Source organism: Tachysurus vachellii, chromosome 14, assembly GCF_030014155.1.
Source record: "Tachysurus vachellii isolate PV-2020 chromosome 14, HZAU_Pvac_v1, whole genome shotgun sequence".
NCBI classification, from domain to species: Eukaryota; Metazoa; Chordata; class Actinopteri; order Siluriformes; family Bagridae; genus Tachysurus; species Tachysurus vachellii.
In genome coordinates this window covers 10,730,461-10,755,971 of record NC_083473.1, presented here as the reverse complement: position 1 = coordinate 10,755,971, position 25,511 = coordinate 10,730,461, and the positions used below count along the sequence as shown (strand labels likewise).

The following is a 25,511-nucleotide window of genomic DNA, read 5'->3' as shown; positions in this document are numbered from 1 at the left end:
ATAAGCTCATTTTGGAAATGTGATGTTTTTCTGTCTGTATGTGGATCAGTCTTTAAACCACTTGTTACTGAGTTTATTAGTAATGTAATCTAAATGTGGGGGCATGGTGGCTTAGTGGTTAGCACGTTTGCCTCAAACCTCCAGGGTTGGGGGTTCGTTTCCCGCCTCCGTGTGTGTGCCCTGTGATGGGTTGGCACTCCGTCCAGGGTGTATCCTGCCTTGATGCCCAATGACGCCTGACACAGGCTCCCCGTGACCCGAGGTAGTTCGGATAAGCGGTAGAAAATGAGTGAGTGAGAGTAATCTAAATAGAGTGAACGCATTAATATAAACCTGTGACATGTACTTCAGCCAGCATCAGACTTGTTTTCAGAGAAAATTAATCAGTCAGAATGGAGAATTCAGCAGTGCTATGTTATACATCACCTTACACTGAATTATTATAAACCTGTTTATGTTTATTTGGTTTTGTCAAGAGAATGTAATGTGGAGGTTTAAATGAAATAGTATTTTTCTCCCTTACATTTGTTGGAAGTCCTTCACATTGAGCCATTTGTCCAGAGGCCACGTAGAATGAGAACAAAAACGCTTGTGTACCAGCTGGAGATAGCACATACTTATTTACAGACGTCCCCTTCACAATCTCTCTCTCTCTCTCTCTCTCTCTCTCTCTCTCTCATGCTTACACACACACACCCCACACACCCACACACACACACACACAGTATACTGTACTCTGTGAACTTGGCATCAGTCCATTTGGGTGACCCCTTTCTTCAATCCTGCAGCACCCTTCGTTCGACTTGGATGATGACACGTGTCCTTTCTGAAATCTACACCCAGTTCCCACAGAGCGATTGTAGTATTTTTTGTACTCCGTTTTTTTCCTGTGTTTGTTGCATATCACTGTTTTTAAAAATGACACGTATGCACTTAAAAGAATTATACACTTGTTACAGAATTTTTCAGTTAGCTATTATTATATTATATTAAATACATAAGCTATTACGTGACTTAGAATATAGATAAGATTACACTTATACTGCACACAGTTTGTCCTGAAGCAGTTATATAAGTGTGTATTTGCCCTAAAATTTAACTTTTTGCAAAACTGCTGAGTAAATGGTATTTACAGAAAGAAGGCGTTTTTAGGTGTTGGACCTGACTGACTAGAATTAATGCCAGGTATTTTGTTAGAAAAGAGGGAATCAGGCTTACATTTAATTAGCTGAGAATACTGAAATTTCTCACAAGGCAATGGCACACGATTTGTACACGTTTTTGTGTTTAGCCATTTATATACTTTTTGTTATATTTTTCCAGGTAAACATTCATCCACAGCATTTTAAACACTAAACACTTGTCATGCTAACTAGCCATCAGTTAATTTTTTTTCTTTAATCAAGGAATGCTAGCCTGAGAAATTTGTGATAATGTCTTGGAAAGGCACTAAACACTTCAATATAACTACTAATAAATTCTGGTTGGATTTACAACATTTGTAAGGAGCATTAAAACCACTGGCAGCTGTGGGAACATCCCCAACTCAGAAAAGTCTACAAGCCAGAGGACTTCCCACATTATGTTCTGCTTAATATTAATGTTATGTTCTGTTATAATGTTAAAGATTAGATTATAATACCTATCTGCACCTACTTTTACATGAATATCAGTGTTTTGTTTACATGGTGGTAAACTTTTTTTTTTTGCTGTGTACAGAATTCTAGCTCTGGCTACACCGCTAGCACACAGCTGTTAAACAGATTCACTCCCTGTTTTTTTGCATTGAGTCTGCAAAACTAAAATCTACCCAATTGTCTTAAAGGCTTTACATATCAGTGTGTTTTTGAAGTGTCTAGCCTGGAAAATTAATGCAAGGTGGAAATGTTCCTGTAAACAGGAAGGCAAAACCAGTTCTTTGGGATTGAGGCAAACATGGAGACCCCACGTGTTGGAAAGGCCCCTAAACAGAGGGACAGAAGACAATAAAGTTAGGGGCTTGGCATGGCAGCCTGCTTCACTCAAGTTTCTTTTGTAACTATCTCAGGCCTGCATTCCTCACCCCCTTCAAGTTTTTTTTTTTTTTTTGTGCAGCATGAACAGCAGCCCTGCTGTCATGTGACTTTTTGTCTCAACAATTGGCACTGTTTATCATTGGCCAGTGTCTTTGAAAGTGCATCGGTCCCCTGGGTAACAGACCATAGCAGCACCACCTCACTGCACCCCCAAGCCCTTACTTTTTTTTTTTTTTTATATCTGGCTCGACGCTTTACCTAAAGATTCACCACTAAGCTGATTTGTTTCATCACTCAAATGTTTAGACTTCTACGGAGTTAATAGAGGTAAGTAGATCTTTAGTACTGAATGCAAACCTCTTGTATTTAGGTTTGTGCCCTATAGTGTCCGGAGGCTCGAGTGTTTTTAAAAAGGTTTTTGATTATTTCTTACCAAGCTCTTCAAAACACCCTTGGTCATAGTAAGGATAAGGGAAAATCCCCGTGACTGTCACTGTGGTAACTAAAACAAGCAGAATTTTCTTCAAAAAGTGCAAAACAATTCTGACAAATGTTATACAGAGTGTTTACTGAAGACGCTTCACTTGGATTTTCCTAAGGTGTAACCAAGGTATCTTGTTGAGATGTTAAATGCTACTATGTTCTGTTTTTTTTTTTTGCTTTACATGCTGTATGCATTTTCCCTCAAACTTTTCCCTCTCAGTTTCTAAGCAGTATGAAAAAAACTTTATTGTTTCCTGCAACTTTTGGTGCAACTCCAACTTGCTGTTTCGCAGCCAGAAGGGTAGAAGAAAGTAGGAAAATGTTTGGCTGTTTAGTTTTATGGTACTTGTTGAAATGATTGATTTAGTGCAGTGCATAGGGCCAAGTACTAATAGTTTTTACATATGCAGAACACAACAATGCTTCAGATGTGAAGACGATTTTGAAAACCAAATCCCAACTTGCTTGCATGAATGACCAAATGTAATCCATCCTGCGTTCTCACCAGCAGAGACAACTGTTCATTTTCTATGTTGGTGCACAACATGGAGCTGTGATTTTAGCGTCTGTGGAATGGAGACAGAACAAAAAGCAGCATTTAGGTTTAAATAGACTGTTAGAGATTTTTTTAGCCCCTGCGGATTCTTTGGACCAGACCGATAGTGTGATTTATCTTTAGAAAGTTTATTTACTACCTGCAGACCTGAACAGTGCACACGCACAAACAACACAAACGACTTTCTACTGAATTTTTAACTGCGGTGTTTACCATGATCGCTCAGAAAAAGGAACCATATTTTCCCACAGTTCTAGTAGGTTTTGTGTTTCTTCTGCTGATTTAATCAGCTTAGACAAGCATGAATCCTATGATGCTGGTTATTGCTGATCCATTGCTGGTTTAGCTGGTCACCCAGAACGATAAAGCTCACTTCTATACCAACACTATTCTGCTCATGAATGCATTTCTAAGCTGTTTTTCTAGCCATGGATGTTTGCTAAGCTGTTTTTTATTAAAGAGATATGAGAATGAGAAGACAAGAATATCATACAGGTTCTTACTTTAATGTCCTTGATCAACCTAAAATTGTGGCTTAGCTGTACAAAAATAGCAATAAAATCCCCTAATTTTCCTTTGAGAAAACCAATAACACTAAGTATTTTAGATGAAGAAAATATGCAGAAAATGCCACAGACATGGGCATTTTAATATTTCCAATTCTCTAAGCTAAGCTTTAAGTAGCTCAGAATTAAACCAAGACAGGATCTCGGTTAAAAAGTGAATATTTGGCTGTGAGCCAGGAACCAAAGCCAGTGCTGATTGATCATAAACAAGATGTTAATAAAAGGATGATGTTATCTTTGGCTGAGTCCTGTATTTCCTGCCTGCAGTGTGCCTGAGGTCTCATGGCCCTTAAGGACCGTCTCTTTCACAAGTCCACCCACAAGCCATCACTTAGACCGACATTCGTTCATAGACCAATTTCATCATTAATTTCTCCCTCTAAACCCCACTCTAAGACTCTCTTCCAGTAAACATTTTATTCAATTTATTGTATTCATAATGCATGCCTTGGATTTAGTTTACAACCTTAAAAGCACCCAATTTCTAACAAAAAAATTGGCAATGGTTAAGGTAAGCTGTGCTTTAGTCAGTGCTGTGTGTCTGTCAACATAGAGCTTTGATGGAGGTTAGGGTGAACGTGAAGGCTTTTGAAAGAGTCATTGTTCTCCCAGGATATCTGCTGTGTCTGTTTGAGCTTGAGTGAAGGAAAAAAAGTCTCTGTTCATGTAAAAAAAAAAAAAAAAAAAAAAAAAAACCTGAAAAGATAGAGACCGGGTTTGTGTTAAGGGGGTTGGTGGGGGTGGTGATGAAGAGTATTATCTTTTTGAAGTTTGGTTTCCATTGCTTTTTGTTCCTCATGACCCCTAGACTTCATGTACCTGACAGGACAGATTTCTATGACACACTTCCTCATTTCTATGACAGAGAATATTTTTTATTATGTAGACAGACACATACAATCTACCAACATGAATCTCTGACTCATTTCACATCCAGTGTGTCTCTTTATCTAGAAACCGAATTTGGTCAGGAGATAAATAACATGGGACAAAATTCTGTTCTCTGTCTGACTCAGCTAATCCAGACCAGAGTTGCAAGTTGTTTTTGTCAGGTACTTTACTGGACCTGTTTAGTTTTTTTTTTTTTTTTCGGATTCATGTATAAGATGTGGCCCAATTTGTTATGTTTGTGCCTTAGAATTTTTACCGACTGAGTAAAAAAAAATTTGATTTGAGAAAATGGATTGTTTTACTTTTCTTTGCATCCTGTCTAATGTTTGGATGATGTGTCCGTGTGTGTGTCCGTTTGTGTGCGCATATATCAGGATGACAGTTTGAGAGCTGTGAATGTTTTGTGTTTGCTGTCTCTCGCCTTGCTCTTCTTTTCATCTTTTCTTGCCCTTGGTTTGACCCGTGCCACTGCACTACTGAGAAGAATGAAAACTGTCTGACCGTGACTGGCCACCAACACATTCCAGCTGTCCTTATGCTCATTTCCAGTAACAATAACTAAATTTGCTTTCATTTTTACCACCACTTTATTATGTTACTAGTACAAAATATTTCAAGTATAACCCCTATGAAGTTTTTACCTTCTTTTTAATCTTACATTGTAGAGCAATTTGTCTTCTTCCAGAAATTTCAGGCGATTCATCTGCTTAGCGTATAAAGAAATGCCACATAACATTCCCTAAGTGAAATGTCGTCTGCAGTTGTGCTTTAAAAAGACTGTCTGCTCTTCTTGCCAAGAGAGGAAATTTTGAACTTTCATTGTTAAGGCTTAGTCAGGGTTTATATTATCACTGTGTTTTTGTTTTGGAAGCAAAATGAAAAGTGCACACTTTTCTGAACGAACACACAGTATAATTTAACATTACACAGTAGTGCTATCATTTGTGACCATAATGACAGTGTGAAGCTAAAATTATCTGCTCAGGGCATAAACAGCAATCACACATCGCTACCTTGTTTTCTTCTTTTCCTCACGCTGCTGTAAAAGTGAAGTCGATAAACGAGGGAATGCTTCGAAGCTCGATCTGCGCTCATCCTTAAGCCTAGCAGTTTGGGATTTTTGAGTCTTGAGCTCAGATTTATTTACACACTTAAAATATGTTGCCTAGATTGTATGGAATTTTAGCAGGACACATAACTTACGTGCTAGGCTAATTGTAATGTCAATACTAAACAATTTTACAACCTTGTTTTGCTCAAGTGGTTGTTGAGTGTTTATTTATTTTTATTTCTGTTTTTAAATGAAGGTTTTTAGGCTGTTGGCCTACATAGCAGATGACAGGGGAGCTCTGGCGTGGCTTTTTTAATGCACACCTGTGCACGCAGTAGAAATCCTGCCTGTTTGTCGCCCAGAGACATTTTCTAAAATTTGTGGTCAGGTTTAAACATGTAGGTTTTATCAAAGCTCCCCTTATATGACACCTGCTTCAACTGCCACTGCATGGATATCATTTCCATTTCTATGGCACATGGATATAGTCTTGTTCTGCAAACCTGTCAGTTGCAGTGATATCAGAAAAGCTTTACAGGGTTCCTGTTCACCCTGCCATTATGTTCTTTGTGCACAAAGTAGGTGAAATGAACTTTGTGAAATATGGTGGCTTGTTTTTGAAATAGCATTGCCTCAAGCTTCATTACTCTGCTCCAGTTGGTTTGGAGCAGGGTGGTCTTTGTCAAAATTGGCCTTCTGTGTTGTCAAAATTGGCCTTCTGTGTTAGGCTGCTCTAGGAACCCTTATAAATGCATATAGCTGTATTATGTTTAATGTTTCTTTCTGTTTAGTTGTAATTGTGATGGAAAAGGACGAGCACACTAATACCATTTACAGCACAGGAACAAAAAGAAAGAGAAGTTAAAATGATAGTTGCAATATGTATGTATTTATTATTGAAAAGAAATATTTCTAACAACAATTATATTGACAGACTGACAATAAACTGTAGGTTGATATCTCTGTTCATGCAGTTATCCAATCAGCCAATCACGTGCCAGCATTGTAATGCATAAACTCATGCAAATTCATATCAATACATTTATTCTTCACTTCATACACCAGCTTGGGGGGAAAGTGTGTTTTCAGTCACCTTTACCATGGCCTTGTTGTTGGTGCCTGATCAGTATTTAAGAAATTGCTGATCTGGGATTTTCACACACGACAGTATCTAGAGTTTACACAAGGTGTGAAAAACCAAGAACATCCAGTGAGCAGCAGTGTTGTGGAACTGTGGAAACACCTTGCTGATGAGAGAGATCAGAGGAAATTAAGAAAACTAAACTTTGATGGCAGATGAAGTACGGAAACAAGCGTTATTACCTTGTTTCTATTACAGTACAGTAAAGTACAATTATATGTAAAAGAAATTGGGAAAATGCACATGAATTGAAGTATTATATAAGTATGCATTATTTTTGAGGTATATTTCAAATTGTAATCATTTCATTGCGTATGTAATTTTTCATTCAATATTTAGTTTTCTGTATGAAACTTGAATGAGAAACAATATTACAGCATAGTTATATTTTCTACACTTCAGTATTAAATGTACAAAATGTCATGGTCTTTAGGACAACGGTTCTCTTTTTAAGGTTCATTCAGTTTCAAGGAAAGGTCGACTTTTAGTGAAGTGGTTTGATTGAAACTTGCCGAATTATGTGGTATTTTTAAATCACACAGAGTAGAGTTGTAGTCTTTTCCCTGCAGTGGTTGGCGGGGGTCTTCGGGTGTATCGGTAGGGGAGGAGAGACTAAATCCTTGACTCCAAGGAATGCTGGGAGGCAACTGTGAAATTTGACCAGGGATAAACTAGGAACTTGAATATGTTAACTAATATATGTTAAATGTCCTTTAAATATCTGTTGGCGATTTCTAGCTGTTACACAGAGCATGCTTGTTTGCAGACCTTGTTAGCTTATGAATACATTATTTCTGCACTGCAAATCACACTTTCACAATGTGAAGTCAATTTTGTGTCTTTACTGAATACTTAATTATTAATAGTAGGAGAAAAAAATCAGAGGAAATGGCTAAAGCCTTAAACTTAAATGACTCCAAAAAATGACCAAATGCCATTTTCATTGTTCTGTTCCTGTTTCTATTGTGAACTGATGTACTCATGTGAACAGTGGAATATGAACGTGTTTTAGATCAGCTAGACTTCATATGTAGAGGCAAAACTGGAAGAAAAGGCATCAGTGATAGTGTGTGTGTGTGTGTGTGTGTGTGTGTGTGTGTGTGTGTGTGTGTGTGTGTGTGTGTGTGTGTGTGTCTTATTTATTTATTTATTGGGGTGTACAGAATGAGAAAGAGGTGCTAATGGGAAACAGGTCTAGGTTCGTTCTAATGGCTCATTCCCAACGATCACTTCTGTCTCAAAGTGTGTGTGTGTGCCAAATGTTTACAGCCATGTAACTGTCCTGTCCTTGTGTATGATGTTGTGATTTGTGTACATTGTTATGGCATCTTGTTTTAAAACCACATAGTCTGTCAGGTTTCTGTTTCTGTATACACTCCTTTCTCAGAGTCATTGGGCCGAACCCAAATTGTAGTCAGGAATTAGCATATGTATGGAGAACTATTACCATAGATACCCGAGACAGAGACCGAGAGACAGCGGGACAGAGAGACAGAGAGCGAGAGGGACAGACACATACACACACACACACACACACACACACACCGACAGATATACACACACCGACGCACAGACCGAATGTTATATCTGTTGTCGCATTTGGACCTGAGACAAAATATTTCGTTTTGCAGAGATTTTGTGAACATGATGTCAGCAAGGCGCTGTTTTAAACTGGAATTTAAGGAGGAAAATAAATTCAGTTAAATTTAGTAGAGGAAAATGGGAAAGTAAAACTATTAGTGCACCTAATTATGCACAGTGTATCATAATGGTAATATACCACAATATAAATATCATATTGTCATTTCACTCAGTCTGAAAAGCAAAAATACACAGAAAAAGAGATCCATCTGAGAGGATAAAAAGGAGAGACCGAGAGCGAGAGAGAGAGAGCGAGAGATAGAAAATGCATAGTCAGTTAAGCACATGAAACAAACATCCAGAGTAAAGCCTCCACAAAAAACTCCCACAGTCAGCTGTGTATGTTGTATCATGACAATACTCTCCCCTCCCTCCCTCTCTCCCTCCCTTCCTCCCTCCCTCTACCCCAGCGTTTATTTTTTTTTTTGCATACGTGTTAATGAGGAAGAGGGAGAGTTAATGAGCGAGAGGAAAAAGTATTTGAAGGACCCAGAAACCAGGCAAATGGAAATAAGACACTCCTACTACCTGGAGAGAGGGAGGGACCTGCATCGTCAGCAGAGCTTATTGAGGCACAGATAGGGAGAGAAAGAATCAACAGCTTTAGATGTGAGTGGGAAGTGCAATCTGAAAGAGGCGTCTTGAGGACACACAGAGGGGCTTCATTCTTAACAAGCCTTCCAAACAACTGTTAGCGGTTCTAGCAGACACGTTTGTAGGATTTGAATCTTCACTCCATCCTACCTTCATTCCTCTATGCAGACATCTGTGGAAGATTTGTAAAAAGAAAAAAAGAAAAAAAAAGGAAAAGAAAATCTCTTTATTTTAAAAGGTAAGAGACAGCTTAAGTGTGTGAGTGTGTTTTTACAGTTTGTCATGTCAGAATCTGTAGCTTTATCAACCTGTTGTTAGTGTTATAACTGGCTCCACACCGAGCCTGTTTGTTTTCACACACCTGACTACGAGATGAACATCTGAAAGAGTTCATGTGACGAAGCGCAAAGACTGATCGTAATTGTCACAATCCTTGCCCAACCTTTGGCTTATCAAGGTAAACTCACAGATAATGGATGCCAGTCAGGTCATCCCTGAACTTTGTTTATTTTCAGTTCACTTCTAATCTCATCTCTGCTTGCTGCGTGTGTGTGTGCACGTGTGTGCATGTGTGTGTGTGTGCCAGCTAACTAGGACTAGAACTAGGACTGGGTTATGAATGATTTTTCACACCTTCATTGTATGCTAGTTTTCTTATGCAACATTCAAAATCTATATATTTTGAGCTCTTTCGAATTAGACAATCTGTTGCCATTAAACTTTAAAGTTTTGACACGTATGAACTTATTTAAGGGCAACTTCGTCTACCAAGTCATTTTGTCAACCAAATGCCTGTTTTGACATGCTGTTAAGGAATTACATGCTATAGCAGCCTTCAGAGTAAATCAAAATCAAGTCTTTTGGACATTTGACTGATCTGCACTTGCAGACCTGAAACAGACAGATGAGGCCACGAGCAGAATTCTGTGGTTGGTACTGCAGGGATTTCTTATGAGTAGCCTGGTGGAGACGGGTCTCTTCACTACTGGGATCTGAAGTGAGCTGAGAACGACAGGGGTGACCTGCAGACTCCATTCTATCTTCAGCCTTTATGATGGTGAACAGGAGAACAAGCAAAACTTCTGTCTGAGCTAAAGAATAAATTCAGACTTTCCTCTGACCGTGAGAGAATAGTAGAGGCTTTACTCCCTAAGCTTGGCTGTAGCATTGAAGACAGCATGTTCAACTTGTTTACTCTGGATGTCTAAAGGCAGTAATAAGTACTAATTAAAGATATTATTATTAATTTTTAAAATAGTAATTAGTATCATTACACTCTAAATGGAAATGTAAGCAATGTGGTTACAAATCTAATCATGTGGTTTACTTTGTGCTACAGAGTCCTGACCGCACTAGTAATTTTTCTTAATGGTAAAAGGAGTCATTTTTTTCCAAAACAGCTGTTTTTACGAGACTTTGTAGAATATTTTCATAAATATTTAAACCAAGTATGTTTTAATTGCACTGAGCTTTAATGTCTAGTGAGTGACTTTGACTGAATTGGAAAAATATTGAAGAACTCTTAGGCAACACTCTTAACTATTATAGGCATGAATGCTCAGCAGAAAAAAACAGTACATGTGGTTTTAACAGAGTTGATATTACAAATAGCTGTTTTCATTTATTGTATTTTTCCCTTTCCTCTGTCATCTTCTCTTGATCTCATTCTTTGTTTCTTTGTGTGCTCACGACTTGTCATCCTCACTCTGATTCTCTAAACATTCACACACCATTGACAGATCTGGCAGTGTGTGAAAAGCAACATGCATGAAAGTGAGGAACTTTTCCAAACAGTACAGTATAAACCCATTACAGGTCAGAATCCTTTTGGTGAAAACCTTTGTACTGTTGAAGGAAATTTGCTGGACGTGTGCCACCCTGGCCTGAGGCAATGGCAGCGTCCCTGCTGCTCCAATGGTCATTGAAGAGGTACAGCAGTGTGAGACAGGAAAAATGTCCCCTTATGCTTTATTAAATTTTGAAGAGCACACAGCCCATGGGGAGGCCTTCCTTCACACTAACTGTCATGAAGTGTGTGAGCATTCATTGATTTCTGCCAGAACAGAGCATGCCCTTGGATATAGGCCTGCTATTGGTCAAGGAGAGAAAAAGAAGGATGAGTAATCAGTGTGGACAGCATGTCTTTGCTGGGTAGTGAATCTGTTCATCCTAAAAGGACAAGCAGAGGGTTGAGAGTGCTGGGCTTTCACCTGTCCACAATCTCTCTCTGTCTCTCACTCTTTCTCTCTCTCTGTCTCTCTGTCTCCCTCTCTCTCCGTCTCTTTATCTCTCATTCTCTCTCTGTCTCACACTCTCTCTGTCTCTCTCTCTCTCTCTCTCTCTCTCTCTCTCTGTCTCTCTCTCTGTCTCTGTCTCTGTCTCTCTCTCTCTCTCTCTCTCTCTCTCTCTCTCTCTCTCTCTCTCTCTCTCTCTCTCTCTTTCTCACACACACTCACACTCATACTCGCACAGGAACAGTGGTGAAAATCGGTGCCAGAGCCAAGTTTTCTTCGTTTTTTTTTTTTTTTTTTTTTTAATTCTTAGAACTAATATGCAAACTTAATCACATTTCATTTGTAAATTAAAGCCCTGCATCTCTGTCTCCACACTCAGGGAAACCACTGACAAACTGGTTTTCTTAAAATGCTTCTGATTGTCATCTGTTCCGGTCTCCAGTGTGAAGACTGATTGTAACTGCAGAGCTAGAGATATGCTCTGATTGTTTTTGCTTAGATAAGCAATAGCAGTTACATTTTGAGTCTGGCTCTCCTCAACCCACAATGTCACAGTTTACTGAAAGTGATTGATGATTTTGTAAGCCTGTGACTTTGTGGTGATCACTTTATGCTGGTCGTACGTACAACATTTGGCTTTAGAGTTTCATCTCCTGTCTCCTGGCTCTCATTCTCTGGTTGAACCTGAGAGAGAGAGAGAGAGAGAGAGAGTGTGTGTGTGTGTGTGTGTGTCTGTGTGTGTGTGTGGATAAAATATAGCACAGAGTTTGAATTTCTTCTGTATCCCTATTACCACTATTCTACGGTGAAGCACAGCATGGTACAAATGTATCTATCTGTCCGTCTATCTATCAGGCAAGGACACAACAAACAAGGTGTTGGCAGACAGTACTAAAAATAATAATTTTAAAATAAATTATAACATTTAGGACATAGACACTACTGAAGACTGCTGTGCTGTTCACCAAGTAACTGAGACATTCAACTGAGAACAGTGAAGGAAAACCAGAGTTCTGTCTGTCTGGCTACGTTGTGCATTTCCAGTTAAACTGTACAGTAAATGCTAAATCTCTAAATCTTAGTGGCTTATTCATGGGTTTTACATTTATTTTTGTTTTTAATTCCACACCTTCTCAATTCACAATTAGGGTTAAGGCTAACACTTGCATCCTCTAAAACATGTGAAAACATCCAAGATGTTCATGGTGCTTGAGATGCTCTATCCACCCTCTTCCACATACATAAGCTCACAGACACTCACGATTCGGGAGTTTTACTGTGATTTTTGAACAGAGATCACAGCCTGACCCTGCCTTTATTTGAGTGTTTACTGCTTCTACAAGCATTATGGTAAGAATAATAAGACCACTCTATATTTATATATCTCCTATATCAATCAACTCAAAACCGACACTCAACCATGACTACTTGACATTACTAATACAGTCAGTTCTAAATTCTGATTAGTAACTATACAGTTCAGTACCAAAGTGTGGAAAAGTACTGTTTTTCTCACATTTTGATTGGGCTCGTCTCAATGGCAGCAAGATAGCTCACTTTTATCTGCACTTCCCTTGTGCAGAAATGTATTGGCTGTGAAAAAAATCCCTGGCTGCTGGGATCCCGAAGTAAATATATGACCTTACTCCAGTAGGTACATCAGGAAATCAGGAACAGAGCTGTAAATCCAAATGGCAGCACCTCCCCTGCCTCTGAGATCTCAGACTAATCCTTTATTGAATTTCTTGTAATGAGTGTGCTGAATCTGGCTCTTCACCCTTCTCCACCGCAAATATTCTCCTTTGTGAACCCCTCAAGCACGTAAAGGCCGTAGCCTAGTGCACTTGACTGATGTTCCAGTCTGTCCCACTGGTTTCCTGTGCAGCTTGCAGCAACTTGAATTTCCAGCTCTAACAGACTAATTACTACTTTGGTAGCTGTTAATGTTTTGCATTCTTATAAAGTATAGGTGAAAAAAAGCAAAATCATTCAGCTGTACTCCTATATGTTCTATACCAGAGGAAGTCATGATCAGACATGTAAAAAGAGAGAAAACTGGGTGTATTTCAGTTTTTCATCCCTTGTGCATGTTTAAGAGGCGTTTTGTGGAATAGGACAGGCTGTGGGATGTCTGGAATGCATGCATGTCTTTAAGCTCCTACTCCTGGAATGTGGTGTTTTGCTGTGCACTTTCCTGCTGGAATTTTGTTTAGACATGAATGAATCCATGTTTTTCTACTCTATGGATTTAAAGTGTGTGGTATTCGATCAGGTGTGGCACCAGGAACTTTACGCTCCATATGCATTCCTTGTGTACTCTAGTGCCAAGGCCTGGAAGATTTTTTTTTATTATTATTTTTAAATAACCTACATAACACAGGGAACACCTCAAGGCATAGAGAGTGAGTAAGCAGTACAGTATTTTGTAGGCGCATGTCTTTTAGTCTATTTTAGATGAATCTTTAGCTTCTGTCCACTTCTGACAAACCAGTCAACATTTTCCTATCCATAACTATATTTCCAAATATGATTTCACCCACATGGTCATTCTTAAAAATATTCACTGTAAAGTAAAATATTTTCCTAACCTTTCACTTTCTCTGTTTCCAAATGAGCATATGGGCCTAAGCTCCAAGCTGCTTATTTTCCCAGTAAGCCCTGTCTATTTTGCCACAAGCCTTGATGTGGATCATTTACATAAATTTGGAGCAGCCAGCAACATTATACACAAGTGTGGTAAACATTTCTAAATAATTAAAAATGGCAGACATGGAGGGGGAAAAAAGAGCGTAAATAACTAATGAACCAAGCCTATCCAAGCCCATTAATGCAGAGTCTCTCTCTCTCTCTCTCTCTCTCTCTCTCTCTCACATCTCTAACTCACAATAAAACAAAACAGTCCAGAAATAGTGTATGCTTGGCAGCTGAAGACAGCTTTTCTTGAATAAAACAAGTGTAATAAGTTGGTCATGAAAATAATCTGGTAGAACGTTTTTTCTTTGTTTGTTTGTTTGTTTTTTTGTCCTGCAGAAAGTCTCACATTTTATTAATTAGTTTTATTTAAGTTTAGAAAGACAAAATATTGTTTGCTACAGTTACATGTTGTTGAATTGCATGGTTGCAAATTGTATTTGAAATGCATTAAACAGAACTCCCTAGACTTCAACAGGCTAGCACACTTCCCTAAATTGAGTAGAGAGAACGAGCCGTCTCGGTTGTCTCTACAGTCCCTGTAATGTAGGCCAGTCTAGATTGTTATCTGCACCACTAAAAGGTACTTTGAGTCAGAAACCCAGGATGCAATTACCACACAGGACACCTACTAAGAGTGCTTCACAAGCACAAGCAACAATTATTGCGTGTGTGTGATTGTGTTTGTTGGTCCCTGGAGCAAAGGCAAAGATTTTTCTCCTCATCCTCAGCGAGCAGGTTTGACCTCATTAAAATCAGCTCTAGTGTCCACTCAAGATTCTTCTGTTTGAAGACTTGCCAGGTTCCTATAATCACAGATAACTGAAACATATAACGTTTTCAGATTTAATGTTTAAATATTATGTATAAATACTGCTTATGTACCTTTGCGTATAAATATACTTTGTTAATATTACATTTCCCCTAATAACTTTCAATCTAAGCAGGTTGTTTAATGATTCAGTTTGTATACTGGAACTGAACATGAAGGTGCACAGATCCTTTCTCTGTTGCGCTCTCTTTGTTTCAGCTCAGTGAATTTCCTAAGAATTAATTTGTTCATGAGAAAAACACATTTGTTTTAATATTTACAAAACGAATGTACTGTGAAATACGCTATTATGTTAACCATGCCTTTTTTTTTTAGATGCAGCCAAACAGCTGTCCCTAATGAACAAGCTGTATGTGTTTGCATCATATGACTTCAACATTATACATGCAATGAACAAAAATGGACACCCACCATTAGAGCCTCAGTCATTTCTTCATAATGTTCTTGCTCACTGTTCGCCCATAGATGATCATAGCAGGTGACGCTATCATGTACTATAATGTTTCTGCTTCTGTCTGGTAACTTTAATACTTAAAAAAATAAAGAAGGAAATCTTGGAACACGTCATAGGAAATTCATCCGACTCAGCTGCACCCTGGGTAATTTGTGAAAGATTATAATGATTTCTTTTGTAATTTGGGGCATGTTCAGGATACGTTTGTCAGCGGCTTATCAATACACAGGAAGCATGAGCTGTTATTGTTGGTGTGCACTCTGTAGTTGTACAGCTGTTCTGTTGGCTGATTGTAAGAGGAGGTGGATTACTTAGTGCAGTTGAGTTACAGATAGCAAACATTGAACATGCATACGTGTGGGACTTTCTGCTCATCTTTGATCATTTTTATACATTAAACTTGTGTGTTTCTTAATCTTGTATTCATCTGTGATTTATACATTAGCCTTATTCAGATCATGTTATTTTATCATGGTGAGATATATTTGCATAGGCTTCTTCTGTGACAGTCTTGCATCCAGCTGGTTCCATCAGCTTTCCCTTGGATATTTGTGTTAAACATGGTGATATGATAACATTATGAATTAATAATAATCCACTCTTCCTAATGTTTTTTTTTTTTTCCTGTCAGTGAATGAACTCCCAAGTGAGGAGAGTAAAGAGACACAATAATGCAGCGCATTACATTTTTGGGAAACTGTTCAAAAGAATCTTTTGGTGATGTGATTTTCTGAAGTGAAATCTGGATGCATGCACACTGAGAGTGGAAACACAAGAGGCAACATCTGTTTGTGAAATCAGAGACTCCTGTCCTCCATCCTGTCAGGACTGAAATTATCAGACCACCCTTAAGTTGACAGAAAAGCAGTAGGTAATTTAGGCTGGAATTTTCTCGGGGGTGGAGGATGAAAAGCACTGACAATGCCAGTCCAGACAAAGTAAACTGCCTGAGTGGACCCTGTAGGAGATTACGAAAGATCTCCATGTAGTACTAATCCTTCTGAATTGAGCTTTAGTCATTGTGTGTATTTCAGCAGAACACCATCGGAACGCACAGGATGACAAATGGTATTAATCGTACTTGAACAGTAAACATTATTGCCCTGCACTATACGCCCTGACTGGCACTGCCCATTGGTGCTTACTCAGACCTTGCTTAGCAACCGAGTCATAAATGAGCACGGGGCCGGACGACATTAATAAAGACATTGCCTCAATAATAATAAAGTAGAGAGGCTATCAGACTTAATGTCTGCTGCAGGCCACAGTCTAATGACTTTTTAGAGTAATGCATTAAAATGCAGTTGAGAGTTAATGACACACGGTCATCTAGCATACAGTCTAGCAGCTTGTTTAGAGCACAAAATACCAAGCCTTTTGTTGCCTGTCAAGTCCTCTGCTCCTTCTCTGAGCATGGGACTGTGTTTCCAGCCCCAATGGGACTCTACAAGCACTTGGTGTAGTTCTAATTTTTGACCACTAGGTGCAATAACTCTAGAGAAGCTAAGTTGGGCAGTGAGTGTGCTGCCCCACAACTGTGCAACACCTTGACAGGTGAACAAAGCAAGGAGACATCAGCTATTATCTGACAAATAGCCAATATTTTATCAATCATCTCAATCAGCATCTTGATGGAATTTAACATGTATAGATGCCTTCAGAAGATTAATATTTGTTGAACAGGTGGTAGAGAGTTTCCTCCATATACTCACTGCCACTAAAAATAAAGCCATAAATGAGGCTCCTGGGCTTTGAAACTTTGGAAACCATTAGGATATTCTAATCTTCATGCAACTGGGTACAGTCATCTAAACTGTTCAAGCATCCAATACGGATGCTTGGTAAATTATGATAGAGTGCTGATTATTCGTGCTAAAAATGTGGAGCTGTTATAAGTATAAACTTGAATAGTTGTTTGCCTCCATTACGGCATACTGGTTATTTGTATTCGGGCTAATGTTTCTGTAAATGCTGAACTGGTGTTTTCTGACTTTTGAAATGTATTTTGTTCCATGAAAACATGTGCTGATGAATGACACTACTGAACAGCAGTATTTTCTGACAACTGATGCACATAACCCTGACACTGTCGTCACATCAAAACCCTAGATAGATTCTCACAACCAGGGCTGCAGATCTTTTTCCATATGAATAATTTCTCAATAACTGATTCTGAGATGAGAATTTAGAGCGAGACGGAAGGTCAGGGATTAATTAAAAGAGAGAGAGAGAAATGATGTCCTATAATCATGAATTTAGAGGAGGCTCAGGGAGAGCAGAGGATAAGAGGGAGGGCTGATCTTGGGTGCGTCTGTCTGCATTTCTTGACTCTGTGGGCTGGAACATATGTAACTGGACTGAGGAGCTGTGCTGAGCCCATAAGATCAAAGCAGTACTTTAACGTCTGAGCTGTGATCAATAACTGAGAGATCTCAAGGATTGCATACATAATCATTTACCAAAGCACCTAGTGTAACTGAACTGTGAGTTTCTTTGGATAGATGGTTAGACCTTATTTAACTTTTTATAGACTAATAGTTGATGTGCTGAAATTTGCATTTTCATTTCCAGTACTGAAGAAGATGAGGGGGAAAAAATGCTTTAGTCAGCTTGTGTGTGTGTGTGTGTGTGTGTGTGTGTGTGTGTGTGTGTGTGTGTGTGTGTGTGACTGAGGAGAATTTCTCATTGTGAGTTGAAATATTATTGTTGAATTACTGTATCCTGTGCACACAACTTTGATTTTTATTATCATATCATTGACATTTGCATGGATTTGCCCATATTTACCAAGTGACACATCAGTTCCACTTTATATTTGTTTTGGAGCTTGGAAGCTTTAGTAACCATCATGCTGTGTAAAGAACTGCATCCTCAGGCCTTGAGCTTGATTTAGTGCTCATGCCTGTCCGAGCGGCAAAGACAAAAGAAGATTTGTTTTAGTCTCACACAGTCCTGTACTACAGCATTCCACTGCCAGCTTATGGAGGATGATGGGGGTCCAGCCAAGTAAAGAAATGATAAATGAAGGCATCAGCAGTTAAAACTCTAAGCCTCAAGTACAGAGCTCCAAATCATGACTGCAATGCTTTCAAATAACAGTGACTAAAACTAATTGCAATGGGAGGAATGTACAGGGAGTTTGATTAAATGAAAGTACTTGTGTGGGTACCCTTGGATTATGTCAAATCATTGTGCACTGCTAACAGCGTGTGCCAGGAACGGTTCGAGAGCTTGTGAACAAGTCAAGATTAAGCACTAGGCTAAAACAAAACAAGCTGGTAGAAGCAGATGCTCAGCAATGGTCCCAAACTATCTTGTCTCTGTTTTTGGTCCATGTTGCCAAAGAGCTCTTTGATCCTCATCCCACAAAGGGTGTTTATTCAGAATGTCAGATGACTCCTGCAACAAACAGTCCAAATGTTTCTGGGAATTTTATCATCATCCGCATAAAGGAGTGATGAAGGATGCAGTCACAGCATTCCACGGGTTTCCTCCTTTTGGATGTTGTGTAAATCCTGGTACCTCACTGCTACTTTTGCTTCATGTATGTGATGACTGTGAACTAAATGAACAGAAAAAGATATTTTGTGATGTTCCTTCAATTCTTCATTTGAAAACCTTTTTGTCAAGCATAATTATTGTTCTGTGAATGGCTGTTCATTTTAATTGGCAGTTGTTTATTAAGCATTGTTTAGTTCCATTAAAAGAGGTTGGTCTTGACTTTTCTGACCGTGTTTACAAAGTCTGCAAACAAGTGCTGTAAATGTGCAGAGAGCCACCATCCATCAACACACACTCACATTAAACTTCTGCCTGGGGCCTCATTTGCTACCTGCTGTACTGCCAAACCAGCCCAATGTTACAAACTACTAAAGCTGTGCAATCTGTTCATGTTGAGAGGCTTCTCTCTCTCTCTCTCTCTCTCTCTCTCTCTCTTAACAGAAGTGTGTTTGTTTGACGTTCTAGCAGATTTGAACATTGAAAAGAACAAACAGCATTTTTAATCAGAGCAAAATTAAGCTTTTGAGCCAATTGATCATTTTTGAAGTTTGTTTATCCACTGGAGTAGCCATTTGTCCTATCCATTCAGTTGAAGCTGATTAATGTGGTTAATGAGAACATTCCCTTCTGTCTTTCCATTCCTCACATTTTATCTCAACGGCTTTTGCACCCTTCTTTATTTGTGTTATGTTTGTCTCTTTTCAGAACTGCTGGGTCATGCAGTGTTGGTTGTGTCTTATCTGATCTGATCTCAGCTGAGCTGAGGTCTGGTGCCACGCTAATGGAACTCAAGGTGTGGGTGGACGGTGTGGTGCGGGTGGTGTGTGGTCTATCGGAGGAGACGTCCTGTCAGGATGTGGTCATTGCTCTTGCTCAAGCCATAGGTATGTTTAGACATCACACACAACTTCAATGAGACAAAGATTTCTGGTGAAGCAGGTGGATTAATTCGCATGTAACAGATTCAGACAGTTTATATCTGTTCCGGGAACATGGTACAGGGCAGCTCATTGGAGTGTTCATTTGCCCACTGGGTTAGCTATTGTATTTATGTTTTGTCCACCCCTGTATTTATTTACTAGCAAACTGTCCTACTGTAAGTGTTGAGTTAGTTGAAACTTCATAAAAGATTTCATGTGGCCTCGCTACTTCCTTTGCCTTCCACAGGCCAGACGGGTCGTTACGTACTCATCCAGAGACTGAGAGACACAGAGCGTCAACTTTTGGCTACTGAGCGTCCTCTGGAGTCCCTGGCTAAACTTGGACAGCACAGTAATGAGGTGCAGTTCTACCTTCGGCGCACCGGCCCCAGCACCAACAGTAGCCATGAGCGCACTCTCTCTCTTCATAAACCCCCTGAGACAGAACCCCCAAAACGAAACGCACCCAGAAAATCCCTGACCTTCAGCCTAGGCCCTTCTTCTTCCCCACGCACCCGACCCAAACTGAGCCGCAGGTCTCCGAATACCAAGAACCCACCTGAGTCCAGAGCATCTCCATTGCCTCACACCTCCCATCAGCCCAGTCTGTCTAGAGAGGAAGTGTTCCGGCAAGTTTTTGAGCAGCAGGAGCGACTGAAGGCACTGGAGGCCCAGCTAGAACTCCTGGAGAAGGAGACGGAGGCATGGGATCAGCAGGAGGAATTGGCTGTTGCAGAGCATGTACTGTTGGAAGATGAGGAGCAGTGGGAGGAGGAGCTCAGGACTGAGATGCAGCGTGAGGGTGCAATGAGGAAGCAGCTGGCTGACTTAAATGCCAAGCTGGACGAGTGTGGCACCAGCCTGAAAAATCTCACCACAAAATCCACACAGCTTGAGCTGAACCTTCAGAGGGAAAGGATTGATGCTGAAGCTCTGTCCACACAGGAACATCCAGAAGACTCTATGGACGCTGTACAAATGGAGCTCCAGAGTCAGCAGAAACAAGGGGAGCAGCTGGAGTCTGAGCTGGTGGAGACAGAGAAAGCCCTGGGAAAAGCAGAAGCGCTGCTACAGGTGAGCAGAGAGGATATAATATTTTGTTAGCTTTGACTGTTATTTCTCAGTTGGACGCTTAGTAGCTAATGTTATGTCCTGTATACAAACTCAGCATGGTTTTGTCACTAAAATCAATATGATGCACACAATATGTATGCCATGTTCAAATGTTTAATAAAAAAGATGTAATTACATTAACTCTGATTTACTAATGTGTTTTGTGAAGAGAAACAGAAAAGACTGCGCTTAAATTACCACTTGCTCTTGTTAGCCAACAGTAAGCTCTGATTGCTTAGATTACTGATGGATAATCCAAAGTAAACCATTTTAAAAAATTGCTGGTAGTTGGGACCAAAATAGCTTTCTGTGTACTGAATATTGAAAAATGAAGTGCAGTCCGAAGTCATCCTTATTACCTCAGGTCTTGCCCCAACTCCATTAATTATTGTGCATAGCAGTGACTCTGGAATTTTTCTTGATAATTAATATCAATATTTTTCTAGATAATGAATTCCCTAACAAGTACAGAATTCCAGAGAGGGACATTTCAGCAGCTCTATGCTAATTATCTTCTTTTTTTTTTCCTCAAAGAACATCCGGTGTCATCGTCTCTCACATAGACGAGTGTTCGTTTTGACGTGTCTGTCTCTTAAGTTGTCTTTTCACTAATGGAACACAGACTGCACGTGTAGAGACGCACCTTTAGGGAACAAATTCCTGGATTGCTGTTACGAGAGCCACAAAGCATACATTTAGGGATGATAGATGAAGCATGTCGACCTCTAGTGGTATTAAATAGTGCAAAATTCAACTGCAACCACAATTAAGATTTCAATAAGCATGTCAAGTTTACTTTACATGCAGTGTCCGATTTGGTAATTTACTGTACGACAGTTTGATGTTTTGATATCATTCAGCCACACAATATCTACTTGTTTCTAAGAAGACAGAAATTGTGTTAATTCTTTCAGTTCACGTAGAATGTTGTTCTTCTTTAGACTTCCTGCCTCTAAAGGCTTTTAAACCACATAAATAAGGTTTATTAAATTTATAAATTTCACATAAAAAAAGGTTCACAGAGTGCTGAGTTTTTATCTAGCAGTTTAATACTAAAAATAATCACAATTAAAAAGGACTATTTCAGGTATTTAGGTATAAAGGTAACAGGTAAGATATAGGTAGATATAAATCTTATTTATGGGAGCAAACACTTGTACATTTTTATTAGCTCAATTCTAAATTCGGTGGGACATTGTGATAATGTCTTAAATCTGTGTATTTACCAAGTATAATTACTACAAATTTAATAAAGGAAGCTAATAACAATACCTCCTGGTTGGTAACTGGACCTATTAAATGCCAGATTCCCTAAATCCTGACATAAATTTTTTGGAAGACTTTTTATGACATTAGACCTGAAGACATATCACATTAGATATATTACCCTGATTTTTGAACCCACAATGCAACATTCTTGTGGGTTAGATAGAATAATATAATCCTCCTTTCTTTCTTTTTTTTTATTGTATGTTATAATAGATTTTGATATGAGCTAGCCATTTAATTTTCCAGTGAATATGTAGCTCCAAATGGTGGATTAGCTCTAAATGATAGATTAAATGGCTCTCTTGTTTAATATATAATAATGTGAACCTCATACATTTCAGCTGGATTTGTAATGTGATATTGTCTGGCTCTATACAATTATGAAAACAGTGCATTTGTGGAACTTTGTCCCTCTTTTGTGTCCAGGCTAAACAGGAGCAGTTGGATGAGCTGAATAAGGAGCTGAGGCAGTGTAACCTGCAGCAGTTCATCCAGCAGACCGGAGTGCTCCCAGCCCAGAACTCCTCTCGTACCGACCTCCACCAGCAGCTGGACCAACAGGAGCTAGCTCAGCTATTGCAGGACACATCTATAGACAGTGGTACAGTATACACACACCATATATATATCTGTCTTATGCAAATGCAGGATCAATGTAGACAAGACCTCATCCTCATCAATGTATGCCATGTGCAGGACCGGTTATAAAGTCTTTTTGAACGTATATATGCTTTTATGTGCATATATTTCAGCTTTATTAGATTATTCAGGTGTTCTTGTAGCCAGCAAAATTTTATGTCCAATTAAGATTGTGATCAAGAAGTACTCTATGGATTTTATCCCATAATTAACTATGCTACGGTTAATTTAGTTAATTTTTACTACACTGTTTAAATCAAATTATTGGCTGGTTTATGCAGACACTGCTCTTCCATCATCAGATAATTTTGTAAAATAACAATTTTCCACTGTTCACAGACTGTCTACAGCGGCCCACAGCTAAGCAGTTTCTGGGGCATCCCCGCAACTTGCAGCACCCCCTGGTGTCCAGCTTGAACCCTGAGGGTGTGTATGTGTGAGTGTGCTGCTCATCCACCCTTTACTGCCATGGCACCTCTCAGCCATGCCTGGTGGCAGCAGCGCTCTCTGGGTGGAGGTTCCTGCATGATGCCCCCTTCTGATCCAACCCTGCTCTAATAAAGCGTGTAACAGATTGACACCTTATCTGGCTGGCATCATACAAGGCTGTATAAATACTTATAATATACATATCTATAAGACAAGCATGCATAGCAGTTAGGATTATGATATTCAGATACTTGAGTATGCAGTATTTGTACAGTATAGGACATCTGCATGGATATAGCCAACTGAAGAAAGTACAAATGTATCTACAGACTGCATTATTATTAGGGGAAATCCATGTTTTACAATTAAGCGTGGTTAATTTTTAAAATGCTTGCATCTTAGAAAAAAGAGTCACTGTGTGATAAGTATATTAAGAATAATTTCTGGCCTTTGTATTTGAGAGAAAAGTGCAGTTGATGCACTATGCCTCCTATGAACTTCCTTCTCTTTGTGCAGATCATCTTAAAAGTAGGTTCTGTGAATTTACAATAGTAATGATGAAAAATCATAGAGCTGAAAAGGAATAGCTGCAAATACATTTATGAAATGTTTGAAACTCAAACAGTAGAATTAGAAACCTTCAAAGCAGGTTAAGAAAGTTTAAGCTCTTAAGTTTTTTTAAGGAAACTCTGGGCTGGTCTTTGTTACTCGTATGCTGAGATGGGCGTGAACATATCTATTAAGTTAGAGGAGAAGAGCTTTAATGCATAATGCGGTTAGTTGACATATCATTTAATCTGTCATCTGTCAAATTGCTTCATTGATGCAACATTCCATTTTTGGGAATGTTGTTGAGTCCTTGTCTGGTGCCTTTCAAATAAAGTGTTGACTTGATATGTCCTTCTCAACACTTTAGTTTAAGGGAGTGAGAGCCTGATACGTGCAGCATCTTTAAAAGCTACATGTGAAACGATGGTTCAGGTCATCGCTAATCACTGACTAAGCTGCTGTGTCACCACATTTCTCAAAGTCATTGGCTTTTCATAGAGTGCAGGGTTTGTGCGGACACAGTACAAAACTTATTCGAAGGTGTTTTCATGGCTCTGGTCCTTGTAATAAACTAAAGTGTTCATTGTTTTGTCCTTACACCTTTTAGACTTGCTCCTTTAATGTGTTTTGTTGTTTTCTCCTTCATTTTGTATGCCTTTTTTTTGCTGCTGGTTTGGAGTCTGTGTTCTGTTTCATTGGTTATCTCTGTATTTGTCTGTGTTTTGTGATTGAGTTAAACTGGAGAAATAACAAGCTGTAGGTTAACTGATTATTCAGACTGTGTGATCCACTGTTTGGCAGGATGACTCTCTTATTACTAAGCCACTGACAGCACTTGTCTCGAGAACAAGACAGTGTGCCTGATGATAATGTTAATCATAATTTCAAATACTGACCTGCCAATACTGTATGTTGTGTTTTACAGTTAATACAGTATTAGTCCAGAGATAAAGGAGTGTGAATGAGCTCGAGTGTTGAACTGTTTAGTGATCCAATAATTAAATAAATGATTGCTTTTGGTCAATTTCTTTAAAAAAAAAAAAAAAAAAAAAAACTAATAATAAAAAGAGCATTGGTATGAATTTCTCTTCCTGCTTTTACACATAATTAATGAGTGAGACCAATAATATTCAAATGCCTACTACTTTATATGTTAACATAAATTAATACATCTACACTTTAGCACCAAACAGCGATTATACTAAAACACTGAAATAACTGACTTTTTAAGGTCACTGAAAGAGGAAATACATTAGAGAAAATGATCAGAGTGAACTCACAAGTGTGTTACTAGTGTACAAGTACACTAGTACAGGTGTGTGCCATACAAAGCCTTCTCTTTTGCTGATCCAAGGGACTGAACTCTGGTTGTTCCTCATTGTGTTCTTATAAGCCTGATATAATAACCATGCTAAATGAAAATCCCATTCTGCTTAAATGTTTAAAAAAAAAATCTAAGATGGAAATTATTCTAATTTTTCTTTTATTTTTTATCATTATAAAAAAAGTGGCTAACCTTTGGATGTATGGGTGCCTTTCCCTTCTGGTTGCTGTATGGTTGTAGGTCTCTCAATGGCATTGGTTTAACAGGGAAAACTCTTAGTGCATGGATGTATTTTTCCTAACTTCCAAACTCACACATTGCACACATCATTCCATATCATATTCTTGTGTGTCTTACAGTCCTGGCATCCAGGGAGTCATCATGGAGGTAAAGCCTGAAGGGCCAACAATCTCTCCTATTAAACCTGTGGTATTTAACCAGTTACTGCTCTAATGGTCCTACTCATCTCATCAATGTAACAAATATATATATATATATATATATGGTGTATATATGACTGTACGTTTACATTTTGTTACATTCCAAAACATTTATTTACTGTAAAATATTACCAGAAAGATTTATCTAGAGAACTATTACTTTTGTTTATGTATTTAA

At 38.8% G+C, this 25,511-nt stretch overlaps 2 protein-coding genes across 3 annotated transcripts in view; one reads left to right on the top strand and one right to left on the bottom strand.

Annotated features, from left to right (window-relative positions):
- thg1l (tRNA-histidine guanylyltransferase 1-like) overlaps positions 1 to 25,511 on the bottom strand; it is a 427,208-nt gene that overhangs the window by 318,932 nt on the left and 82,765 nt on the right. The gene's annotated exons all lie outside the window — the stretch shown is intronic.
- Positions 1 to 25,511, top strand: part of rassf7a (Ras association domain family member 7a) — a 27,458-nt gene extending 1,947 nt beyond the window's left edge. The window contains exons 1-6 of one of the 2 annotated variants that reach the window (XM_060887323.1): positions 8,783 to 9,176; positions 19,356 to 19,534; positions 19,818 to 20,644; positions 22,379 to 22,553; positions 22,931 to 23,017; positions 25,253 to 25,511. In XM_060887323.1, coding sequence (XP_060743306.1) covers positions 19,432 to 19,534; positions 19,818 to 20,644; positions 22,379 to 22,553; positions 22,931 to 23,017; positions 25,253 to 25,284 — 1,224 coding nt within the window. In that variant the 5' untranslated portion in view covers positions 8,783 to 9,176; positions 19,356 to 19,431 and the 3' untranslated portion in view covers positions 25,285 to 25,511. Of the gene's footprint in view, positions 1 to 8,782; positions 9,177 to 19,355; positions 19,535 to 19,817; positions 20,645 to 22,378; positions 22,554 to 22,930; positions 23,018 to 25,252 lie in introns of those variants that run through there. The other variant, XM_060887322.1, reaches the window with a different exon arrangement.